A 12,496-nucleotide genomic window follows, 5' to 3' on the forward strand; every position below is an offset into this window, starting at 1 on the left:
TTTTTTTATGATGTGTCCCCAGTGTTTTCTCTCCAATGAGCCAAATACAGATAGTCCTTGACTTACACTCATTTGTTTAGTGACCATGCAAAGATACAATGACGCTGAAAAAAGTGACTTAAGGTTGTTTTTCACACTTATGACTGTGCAGCATCTCAGTAATCACATGATCAAATTTTGGCCACATGGCAACCATGCCATTTATGGCAGCTGCAGTGTCCCAGGGTCATGGGATCACCTTTTGCAAACTTCTGACAAGCAAAGTCAATGGGAAAACCAGATTCACTTAACAACCATTTAGTAACTTAACAACTGCAATGACTCAAGATAGGTTGTTGGGCTCAATTGGGTCGTAAATGGAGGACTGCCTGTTAAGCTATGTGTGAGAAAGAAAGCAATGCAATAAATCCTTGTAAAATAACTTCATGGGCTGAAGTAGCATTATGTAGAAATCATGGGCCTACACCACCATCTGTGTGTCTCAGAAAACACAAGGGCGGTATGTATGCCGGGGGAGGAGGGAGCTTCAATTGCATGGCTGTGGCCACCATTTTGACTTTTCTGACCTCTTCCTGCAGACACCACTGCACAAGAGTAATCATTTGTGTGGCATGTATAAAGTCTGCGGAGTGAGGCTGCTTATGGTTGAGTATACTCTATGACTCCAGTTGTGTTTGTTTGTTTGTTTATTCTAACTTTATTCAGCTTGAATTCAGGCATAAAGGGACATAGAAAAAGGAACAACACAATTTGACAGAATCAGAACAAAGTCAAGAGTGGCAGAATGGGGATTGGTGATAGAGATAGCAAAATGTATGCTGATTTTCTATTGACTCCAGGACAAGTGGATATGGTTCTTTTAATTAATAAACGGACAGGCCTTAGGGAGAACTAGAAATTAGCAACAAATATGAATAGTGTTTCACTACTAATGTTAAATTTTAGAAATAGATTACAGGTAGTCCTCAATTTATGACCACAATTGAGCCAAAAATTTCTGTTGCTAAGTAAGAAATTTGTTAAGTAGTTTTGCCCCATCTTATGACTTTTTTGCCACATTTGTTAAGTGAACTGCTGTGGTTTTTAAATTAGTAACACAGTTGTTAACTGAAACTGATTTCCCCATTGACTTTGCTTGTCAGAAAGTCGCAAAAGGGGATTACATGACTCTGGGACACTGCAACCGTCATAAATATGAGTCAGTTGCCAAATGTCTGAATTTTGATAACAGTGATCACAGAGCTGCTGCTACAGTCGTAAATGTGAAACATGGTCATAAGTCACATTTTTCAGTGCCTTTGTAACTTTAAACGGTCGCTAAACGAATTGTTGTAAATCGAGGATGATCTGTGTCATCCAAGCCAGGCATGTCCACTATGCAGAGGGAGGGCCCAGATGATCAGCATAAACATGAATCAAAGATGCAAAAGTATTTGTGCCCTCCCTTTGTTGACGCCTCTGGCCATCACTGTCTGCTACCACATGGTACTGTTAACAGTCTCTCATGCTCCATTCAGTCCCCAAAGAAGACATGACTGAAATAACTTGGAAGGAAAGGACTACATAACCTATATCTATGAAATCAGCCTTCCTAACCTTTCTAATCTAGGCTTTGGGGTTTTCAAGCTGGAAAGACTATCTGTGAAATTCAAGTAAAATCAGTTTAGTTTTTTCCCCAGGATTATAAAACGTTTGCTCTAAGGCAGTGTTTCTCAACCTTGGAAGCTTGAAGATGGGTGGACTTCAACTCCCAGAATCCCCCAGCCAGCGCTGCTGGCTAGGGGATTCTGGGAGTTAAGTCCACCCATCTTATTATTTATTTTTTATTATTTATTAGTTTGATTTATATGCCGCCCTTCTCCAGAGACTCAGGGCGGCTTACAATGCTTTTAAGCAATAGCCTTCATACTTTTGTATATACCTGCTTAGTAGGGCTTTTGGCCTCCCCTAAGCAGTGTTCTATTTTATACAAAGTCAGCTTATTGCCCCCACAAACTGGGTCCTCATTTTACCTACCTCGGAAGGATGGAAGGCTGAGTCAACCTTGAGCCTGGTGAGAATTGAATTTGCAGTAATTGCAGGCAGCTGGCAGCTAAATACTACTTTAACAGTAGTTTAGTCCACTGCACCACCAGGCTCCTCTTCAAGCTACCAAGGTTGAGAAACATTGCTCTAAGGCCAGTTTGAATTAAAAATAATTTTGTATATGCAGTTCTTTCCCACTTTTGTTACTATCCCTACACAATGCCTACATAATCCATAAACGTTTTTTTGTGGGGGGAGAGATTCAATTGGGCCCAAGCCAAATAAATCCCAGCAAAATTGTCAAGGGTGATTGTAATAATAACTCCTTTTACCTTCCAACCATGTGGATGTACTGTAGATGCTTTCCTCCATCATATTTTGAGGAACTCTTACTGTTCTCCAAAGTAATCCATGATAAATGACTCACTGCTGTTGCCAAATAAATGAGAATGATCTGGGGTTTTGCTCCTATAATGAACTGCGTGTTTCTTTGTGCATAATAGAATGAAGATTGTTTAACATGTGGGCAGTGTACAGTTGATTACACCTTTTAGTACTTATTTCCGTGTTTGAAGTGTTTGGCTTTTTGTAAACTATGATACCTAATTATGGTCTTGTCACCTAGGAACCTTAACCGGTTTTTTGGAACAAAGTAGTGACAGTTGAAGGTTCTGGGGAACTGTGAATATGGTTAAACAATGACAAATAAGAGGCCATAATTATGTTCAAATAAATAAACCTTTACTAATAGACATAGAAACATGGGTTTGTTCATTTTGTTGTCATTTTTTGGCTAAAAATCTCCACAGGCCTCTTTTTTCCACCCTTCAAACTCATATTTGCCGTTACAGGTGAGTCATTCTAATTCTGTCTAGATCTTCCTGGTTGCCCAAGTGACAAAGCTCTGATTGGACAATTATTGCTTGGATTTATCCATCAAAAAATTAAAAAACAAATTACATTTATATCTTCTTGCTTTCTGCTTTCTATACAGCAAACTAATATATCTAAACATATTAAATTCAAACCTAGGGCTGACCAATGGTGTTAAATTATAAACCCTACCATCAAAAGCCAAAATAACTAATGATTAGGGATGAAGGGAGAGAAATCTAATAAAGGCTGCAGAAAGGCAAAAATAAAGCAGGGGTGAAATCCAGCAGGTTCTGACAGGTTCTAGAGAAGCGGTAGCGGAAATTTTGAGCAGTTCAGAGAACCGGCAAATATCACCTCTGGCTGGCCCCAGAGTGGGATGGGAATGAGCATTTTGCAGTATCCTTCCCCTGGAGTGGGGTGGGAATGGAGATTCTGCAGTATCCTTCCCCGCCACGCCCACCAAGCCACATCACACCCACCAAGCTACGCCCACAGAACCGGTAGTAAAAAAATTTGGATTTCACCACTGAAATAAAGCCTTTTATTCTACACTATTCATTATTCACAATTATTGAGGGCAGGATTTGTGTAGTATTGATCCTAATAAAATTGATCCTATTTGTTATTTAGTGTTCATGGATTTTTCCTCATAGTCACATCCTCCTTTCACTGGGGCAGCAGAAAAGTGTCAGCAAACTTTGCACAACCTTCTACTGCTCTCCTTACAGATTTACTACAGAAAGCAATCAGTGGGTTTCCTGGTTTCTTTGCTCTTTCCAGTAAAAATCACCAGCCAACAAGAAAGAAAAGCACCGATCACCATCCTTAAGGGTTCTTTGCAAATGTGTTTTGATCCTTGGTTACATGTGGGCAATTCCACCATGCAGTGAGGGAAAATTGAGGCCCCAGTATAAAAGACACTATGAATGGTTTCTTTGAATGGCAATTATATGCTTCAGCCAGGACCCAGTTTTTAGACTCTTTACTTCACAAAACAACCTACAAGATCTCAACGTTATCTTACCTCCTTCATTATACTACTAAATATCTAGCCAGCAGAATACAGCCAAATGTATAGTTCTTAACTGTTCAGCTGAAAGATTGCTACATAGAAGTGATCAGGGTCACGTAAAATCTGATATATTTATTGAAATACAAGTATTCCTTGACTTAGAACAGTAAGAGAGCCTGCCCATTATGGTCGTAAATTGTGAGGATTGTAATGCAGGTGACCCATATAAGCAGTTCTAATTTACGAACTTTTCTGCAGCTGTCATTAAATGAACTAATTGTTTGCCATAGGGCATTTTTGCCAAAATTCAGAAACAAACACTAGTTTTTGGCAAAAACATTGAAAATTGTCAGGTGATGAGGGTGCAAACAATTGTAAATGTGGCCCAGTTGCTGAGCATTCAAAATGGAGTCACGTGACTGCAAGAGGGATCCAGCCGTTGGAACTTCAGAACCGGGTCATAAGTACCTTGAGAGGGAATGTAACTTTGGTTGCTAAATGGCTGTTTGTAAATCAAGAACTATCTATACATTTTGTTCTATACCTTGGCATATTTATACCTTTTTTACCATATTGTTAGTTCGTGTTATACTGTGCCTTGATACAGCCAATTGATGAACCATTTAATTAACTAATGCACCAGTTCCTGAATATATCTGCTCTTTACAAATGTTATTTATTTTACTTATATTTGCGGCAAACAAAAGAGATTCTTGGAAATTTACAATAAAGATCCACTATATAAATCAGTGTTTCCCAAACCCAAGTAAATTACCCAAAATTGGGTTAAAATGTTATTTGGTGGGGTGGGGGGATAACTGCATACAAACCTATTAATGATTTTGCAGGTGATCAAGCACTAGGTCAAATGGTCAGTATTTGGAGTTTTTCTGGTTAACAATTCACAGTGAATTGTTTGGTAGCTGGGGAGGCTGTAATGCAATTATTGCTCTTTCCAAGCACCTACTGTACATGTGTGAAGTAAGATTTTCCACTCTTGCCTTCACAAAGAACACAAAACAAAACTCTGAACACAGAACAAAATTCTGAAAAAAGTTTTTGGTAATGAAGGAAAAAGGTTGTGAAGAATTGGTATAATTAGAACAATAATAACTAATCTCCAATTACAGATAAACCCATCAATAACCAGTGGCATCAGATATCTCTAAATAATTTGGTTTATTTAAATGTTTTAACTCAAATATCATTGTCATTCTATAACTCTCCGTGTAAAAAGTGTGTTTATTCATCTCATTTAACAATTGTTTAACACAATTTGTGACAGCAAGTTTTTGTTTTCTTGCCCACACAACAAACAGCATTGTTTTGTAACTGCGCTAGAGGGTGCTGATTCTTTGTGTTTGATTTCATCTGTAAAACAAACACTTGAGGAAAAGTAAACCAAGCATAACATTTATTCTTATTTTCTGATTCATCAAATTACAGTAAAAAATAATGTACTTTCTATAAAAAGTGCAGCAAATGAAAAACGCATTGACTTCATACCATGATTTCCTCCCATACGTAAGCATCAACTCCATTTTTGGATCGGTTAATAGAGTAATAAAGGCTTCTTTCGCAACCCTGGGATAATAATATGAGGTTTAGAAATAAACAAAAAATTTCATTTGAAAATAAAATCAATTTGTGTTCTAATGAGTTATGTACTATTCCGTAGATCTCCCAATGATATCCAATGGTGTAAGCCAGGGATTCCACATAGATATTAAAAAGCAAAGGTGACATCATCTAAATGTGGTAAATTATTTTTTATTTTTAAAAGCCTCTGTATCTTTTTTTTTATATGTTCTCTGGTTTACTATATAATTCCAAATAAAATTTGTAAAATTGACATCTCTTTCACCTCTAATAATTGGAATCATTGCCTTACCTTTCTTTTGCTTTAAGCAATTAGCCAGGATCTTACCAGATATTTTGCCATTCATTCAGTATCTCTGTTGTAAGCATATTAGTATAAATGGGGATAAGGGTTAAGGTCAAGGTTAGGCCCTGTGAGGTCTGGTCCCAAAACCAACATTGCATCAATTTAGAGTGCCTCTTTATGTTAAAGACCAGCTTGCTTTCCAGGCACTCTTCCCCTCCCCACCTCCCCCTAAGAGGCCCTAGGGGCCTGTGATGGTGAACTATGGCACATGTGCCACAGGTGGTATGCAGAGCCCTCTCTGTGGCCACGTGAGCCATTGCCACAATTCAGGTCCGCCATGCATGCACGCGCACCTCCCACTGGCCAGCTGATCATCGGGTCTCTGCTGTTTATGCGTGGAGGATGGGCATGTGGGGGGCACACGCATGGATGGGGGTGGGGCGCATGCATGGGGTCCGCATGTTCATTGCATTTTGGGGGTTCAGGCGCACACGCGCTTTGGGCACTCGGTCCAGAAAAGGCTAGCCATCACTGCCCTAGACACATTGCATGTGAAAACTCCATTGAAAAGTGAAGTCATTTCAGGTTAGAGTTAGAGTTAAGGCTCACCCACAGAAAAGTTAGAAAAATCCCAGCTCCAAATCTCTGCCACCCCACGCAAGAGGGGCCTGTGCCCAACTAACACTAACAGGAACCAGCCCCAGAAGAGAGAATCATTATATAGATAGACCATGACCTATGACCCTAACTGGATCTATCATTACAATTGTAAGTCATTTTGGTCATTAAGCAAGTCATCATGTGACCGGACCCAATTTTACAACATTTTTGTAGTGGTTGTTAAGTGAACATCACAGACATTATATGAACGCCTTGGTTAGTAAGCAATCTATTTTCCCTTGAGCATTTTTTTTCCAGAAACCAGAAGTGATTCCAGAAACCAGTCAAAAATGTTGGAAATTACAGTCACATGATTGCAGGAACCTGCAAATGACCATAAAGATGAGCCAATTGCTACATGCCCAAAATGCGATCACGTCACCACAAGGGGTAGCTTTAAACTTGATTGTAAGTAGCTTTTGGGTGTGCCATCATAAATGTGAATGGTTGCTAAATGACCTGTTATAAGTCAAGAACTACCTATAAAAAGAAGTCAATCCCCAACCCACAGAGCCAGCTCAGGAGGAAACTGTGGTTGATTGTATCAAAAGCCAGAGAGATCAAAGAGCTCTTTTTCATATCACAAGTTGTGTCCCTAAAACAGTTTTGTTACTGGAAATAGATTTGTGTCCTTTTTTTGATTTTAGTTGAGTTAGCTACTATTGAATTATGGCTGGAATTATACATTTTTAGAAATTTCTACTGGCTTATTGGCACTAATTTCTTAGAAGACACATGATGACAAATAGGTATTGATTTGACAAGGCTGGACAAGTTTAGATCATTCTAAACTTTGCAAATGCTCAAATTGAAGAGAGGACCAAAATTTGGAAACAACACCTGAAGTATCTTGCTGTTGATATTGTTTGGAATAAGAAGTGAGGACCATGTAAGGCAGGGTGTCTTACTCGAGGCCCGAGGGCCAGATCCAGCTCATGGGGTGCTTAAATCTAGCCCATGGGGCTGGCCTGGAAATGGCAAAGGACTGGCCCGCAGTACCTCTGGGCCTCCTGCAGCACCTTGCCAACCAAAACGGGGTGCGGGGGGAGCATGCGAGCCCTCCTGCTCCCCGTTTTGGCCCACAGGGTGCTGCAAGAGGCGGTCATCCCATCTCCCTCACCCGTTCCCCCGCGGAGGAGAACTACAATGCTGATCCGGCCCTTGAAGAAATCCAGTTTGATACCCCTGATGTGAGGGAATTAGTTCTCCAAAAAGAGTGATTTCCCATAATAACCAGGATATTGAGTCCATGGGACATAGACTCCTTTATTGTAGCTTTTATTTTAGGATGTATGATTAATCCTATTTTGAACATCCTTTTCCCAGATGTTCAAATGAATGTTACATTACTAGCTTCTTTGTGATCAAATTCCTAAAATGACTTCAGCAGCGACAAAATTTATGTTTATTTAACTTTTTTTATTTATAAAAATTCCTAACTAGTGCTACTATGATAAGAAAGCAAATGGAGGGCATTGAGGGTTAATGTCTTAAGAATAGTATAGTATATATAATTTTGGATTGTAAAAAAAAAAAAAGCATTTTGCTACAGTCTGTAGACTTTAAATAGATTTAGTCAATCCCCAGTCAATTAGTTCATGATATTAATTTGGATAAATACAACAGTGCTTGTCATATTCTTCTTGCTGTTGTTTTTATTTCTAAGGGAAAGGACATCAAGTCTGATGCCCACTGCTAAGCAAAAATCTCAGGCCTATAGACCTCTTCAAAATTACACTCTGTAGTGAACATGGATCTTTGTGTTGAAGTACTTTTCCATCGCTCATCACACCCTTCCTCCAAGGCAGTTAAACTAATAAGACTAGTCATTAGCCTAACAAAAATACATCTGGAATAAAGGTATGGGGAAATGAAGGCATATGAAAAGCGAAGTTAAGAATAGCTTCTGTGGTCATACTGCCAACTGCAGCCAATTTTATTTCCAGTCCTTCATGAGGCATTTTGTGTACAGCAATGACCACAGACTCATTGTTCTCCACAGAAGCTTTTGAGCATTATCGAAGGAATATTTCACATTGCATATCAAACTTTTTGTGTTTTTCTACTTGAATGCCTTTTGTCATGCCAATGGGAGGGTGCTGTTCTTCACCAACTCTGTCAATATGCAAACAGAAACTTGCTTTACAGTTAACCAATTTTGAACTTTTATGACAAGCTTACCTCATATTTCTTTTTATAGTGTTCCAAGTTTCGACTTCTTATGAATTCACCTTTTCCTGTATTCTATTATTGATCGGCCATACTGCTGCTATTGTCAACATACTCAACTGCGGTCAGCATGGAGTTTTATTATATTTTTGTGTTATATATTACTGCAAAAATCACTATTTCTGCACATGTACACAGTATATTTTTACTGCAGCTATCCAGCAAGCTCATCAAATCTGACAAAATCCATATTCCTGTTTTACAGACCTTGATTTTAAAACTCAAACACATATTTGAACATCACATTCAAAATCTCCTTTAACATGAATCACAGTTCCATCTAAGTTTTTTTAGATAATTACCGTATATACAATTTTGAATTCTTATTCAAAACAACTTTTAATTGCCAAGAACTTTCACTTCTGGAATATTAAAATATTTAGATAATGAATATGTGAGGTTTCAATTGTGGGGAAGAAAGCTACAATAAGGATATTGTAAAATTAGCCTTTGATGTTGAATGTTAATGTTGACTGTCTAAATGTCATTCCGTCAGAACTGAAGAAACTTCTTGGATGAGAAGCGAAATGTTTTCAAGGAAAAACCCAAGAAAGTCCAGTAGCCTTTTGAAAAGCATCTTTGAGAGATAGCTTTTTGCTACCATTGAACTACAATTATGAAGTAGTTGTAAAACCAGAATTCAAATCCTCATTTAACAATGGAATTGACTTGAAATTCTGTGAGCCAATTGCGTTTTTACAACCAACTCATCTCATAGAACTATTGGGGGATAAATCAGGAACCTGACTAAATAAGCAAACTAGATCCAGAAAATAAAATGGCAAAAAAGTCAAATATTTTGGTGCAAAATAGTCTCAAATCTTTTAAAAGACCAAGGTAAATAAATCTGTGTCCAAACAATTATTAGAACAGCAAATTCTTAAGTGACAGAATTGTTGTAGGATTGACTCTTGAAAATAAACAGATTATGAAAAGGATACCCCGTTGCCAAACATCCCATTAAAAATAGTCAAATGCAGTGGTGGTATTCAGCCAGTCACATCACTATGGGAGAACCGGTTGTTAACTTTCTGAGCAGATTGGTGAACTGGTTGTTAGAAGAAATCATTAGGGCAGAGACCCGGTTGTTAAATTATTTGAATCCCACCACTGGTCAAATGGTCTTAGTACAGTAGTCTTGGGTACAAAATGTGGGCTTAGCCCAGCTATATGTGAATGAGGACAGTGATATTTAAAGTAAAAGCTAGGGTTATTAAGAGGCCCATGACAACAGAAAGACCGTGCTGCTATCTAAACCTCATATTGCAAAGCGGGAAAAATGGTGAAGTTCAATTTTGTCTCCTAAGCAAAAAAGACCCACGGAACTAACAATAAGCCAGATGATAATCAAATTCAGGGAGTTTGTCAAGGCCCTTTCTGTCATCTGGTTCTCAGCTTTTGCAGTATTTGTCAAATTAGCTCACCCCTATAATATGGGGTAAAGTTGAATTGTGTAGTTGCAGCTGCCATCATGACTTTTTTTTAACCTCCCTCTGCAGATACTCCTGCTCCAAAGATTGGATGTTTGCGCCTCTTGACATTTTATAGTATATAATGTATTATTAAGTGATAGCTGAAGGAAGCAATATTCAGAAGCACATGTGTTTCTTGTGACACAGTCGATGTACTAGAAATGCTCCTTAAGTTCCCCTTGCATCAGACACCTGTTCAAACTCTTAGCTACTAGTATTTTCAATATTTACTTCATGCTCTCAAACAATAGTTGGGGAAATTGAGTTTTGTCATTGCCCTCACATAGCTATTTTAAGAAACAATCAGGACCACTCTGGTCAGCAAAATGGGTATTAAATTAGAAATAGTTGGCCTTTAATCATGAGTGCTCCAAACGTAACAAGATTTGGCAAACTGTGACCTGATTTCTTCAAGTGCTGCTTTATTCCAACTACTGCTTCAGCTTTTGTTACTCAAATTGTTGAATGCCTTTTAAAAAATATATAAACTTCATAGCCAAAATTGTGTGTATCAACAAAAGTGCAAGGGTTTACTCAAAGAATAATGATATGGATATAGAAAAAAAATCATGAAAGTGAGACTATAGCCATCAAGAAAACCGTTTGGAAGAGGAGTGAGTTTTGAGGGCAGAATAAAGAATTAAAATGGCTTAAATTAATATTATTTTTAAATAATATATTATTTTTCTTTTGATTGTCAGCAGGTGACTTTGGGCACAGAAATAAAGTGGGTTAGAACTTGGATGCCCCAAAAGAAGGCAATGGGAAATCACTTTTGTATAATTGCCAAGAAAACTTTGTGGGAATTAAAGAACCCTATCTTCAAAAAGGGTGACCCCAGCCTAGTTGAAAATTACAGACAAATCCCCTTATGTTGCATCACATGCAAAGCCATGGAATCAATTATAAACCAATCCATTACCCTCTACTTAGAGACAAACAACCTACTCTCTAAAAAGCAGTTTGGTTTCTGCAATCTTACACTGCAAAAACCCATGGACATCACAACTCGACCAGAGTAAAGCAATAGACGCAATTTATATAGACTTCTGTAAAGCGCTTGATTCAGTAGTACACGACAAATTACTTCTAAAACTAAAATCTTATGGCATTTCCCCGCATAAGTGGATAGCTGTGTTCCTATCAAACAAGCAACAAGTAGTCAAAATAGGGAATGCCCTATCAAACCCTGCACCTGACCTTGACTGTCTGTCAGAATGGTCAAACAATTGGCAATTCCAAATCTCAACCAACAAATGCTCAGTTTTACACATTGACAAAAAAATCAAAACATAAAATACAAGCTGGGTGGATACAACCTCGTAGACGACCCTCACTCTGTCAAGGACCTAGGAGTATTCATCTCAAACAATCTAAGTGCCAGCTCACTGTAACAGCCTTGCCAAAAAGGCATTAAAAGTTGTTAATCTAATCTTGTGTAGCTTCTTCTCTGGTAATATTGTACTAATAACTAGAGCGTACAAAACATTTGGTAGACCAATTCTCGAATACAGTTCATCTGTCTGGAACCCGCACTGCATAGCGGACATCAATACAATTGAGAGAGTCCAGAGATATTTCACGAGAAGAGTCCTCCATTCCTCTACCTGCAATAGAATACCTTATGCCACCAGACTTGAAATTTTGGACTTTTTGGACTTAGACAACTTAGAATTACGCCACCTTCGTTCTGATACTTCGTTCTGTACTACTGAAGCGTAGTACATAAAATCATCTGCTACAATGCTGTACCTGTCAATGACTACTTCAGCTTCAACCACAACAATACATGAGCAAACAATAGATACTGTACAAACTTAAGGTAAACCGCCCCAAACTCGATTGCAGAAAATACGACTTCAGCAACAGAGTGGTCAATGCCTGGAATGCACTACCTGACTCTGTGGTTTCTTCCCCAAACCCTCAAAACTTTAACCTTAGACTGTCTACTGTCGACCTCACCCCATTTCTAGGAGGTCTTTAAGGGGCGTGAATAAGCGCACCAGTGTGCCTACCGTCCCTGTCCTAATGTTCCCTTTTATTTGTATCCAACTCATGAATTAAGAGCCTTGATAGTACAGTGGTTTAAGCACCCTGTTATTCACACAGCTGCCTGCAATTTACTGCTGGTTCGAATCTCTCCAAGGCTCAAGGTTGACTCAGCCTTCCATCCTTTCCAAGGTAGGTGAAATGAGGACCCAGTTTGTGGGGGCAATAAGCTGACTTTGTATAAATATACGAAAGTATGAAGGCTATTGCTTAACGCATTGTAAGCCGCCCTGAGTCTCCGGAGAAGGGCGGTATATAAATCAAATTAAAAAAAAAAGTCTATATTTA

The 12,496-nt window shown here is 38.5% G+C and overlaps 1 protein-coding gene across 2 annotated transcripts in view; it reads left to right on the plus strand.

The window, feature by feature from the left end:
* The window catches only part of GPX8 (glutathione peroxidase 8 (putative)), a 28,747-nt gene extending 16,251 nt beyond the window's left edge, over positions 1–12,496 (plus strand). The window contains exons 3-4 of one of the 2 annotated variants that reach the window (XM_087885668.1): positions 8,659–8,751; positions 10,864–12,496. In XM_087885668.1, coding sequence (XP_087741794.1) covers positions 8,659–8,751; positions 10,864–10,895 — 125 coding nt within the window. In that variant the 3' untranslated portion in view covers positions 10,896–12,496. Of the gene's footprint in view, positions 1–8,658; positions 8,883–10,863 lie in introns of those variants that run through there. The other variant, XM_087885667.1, reaches the window with a different exon arrangement.

Source organism: Pantherophis guttatus, chromosome 2, assembly GCF_059756535.1.
Source record: "Pantherophis guttatus breed Tessera chromosome 2, ASM5975653v1, whole genome shotgun sequence".
NCBI classification, from domain to species: domain Eukaryota; kingdom Metazoa; phylum Chordata; class Lepidosauria; order Squamata; family Colubridae; genus Pantherophis; species Pantherophis guttatus.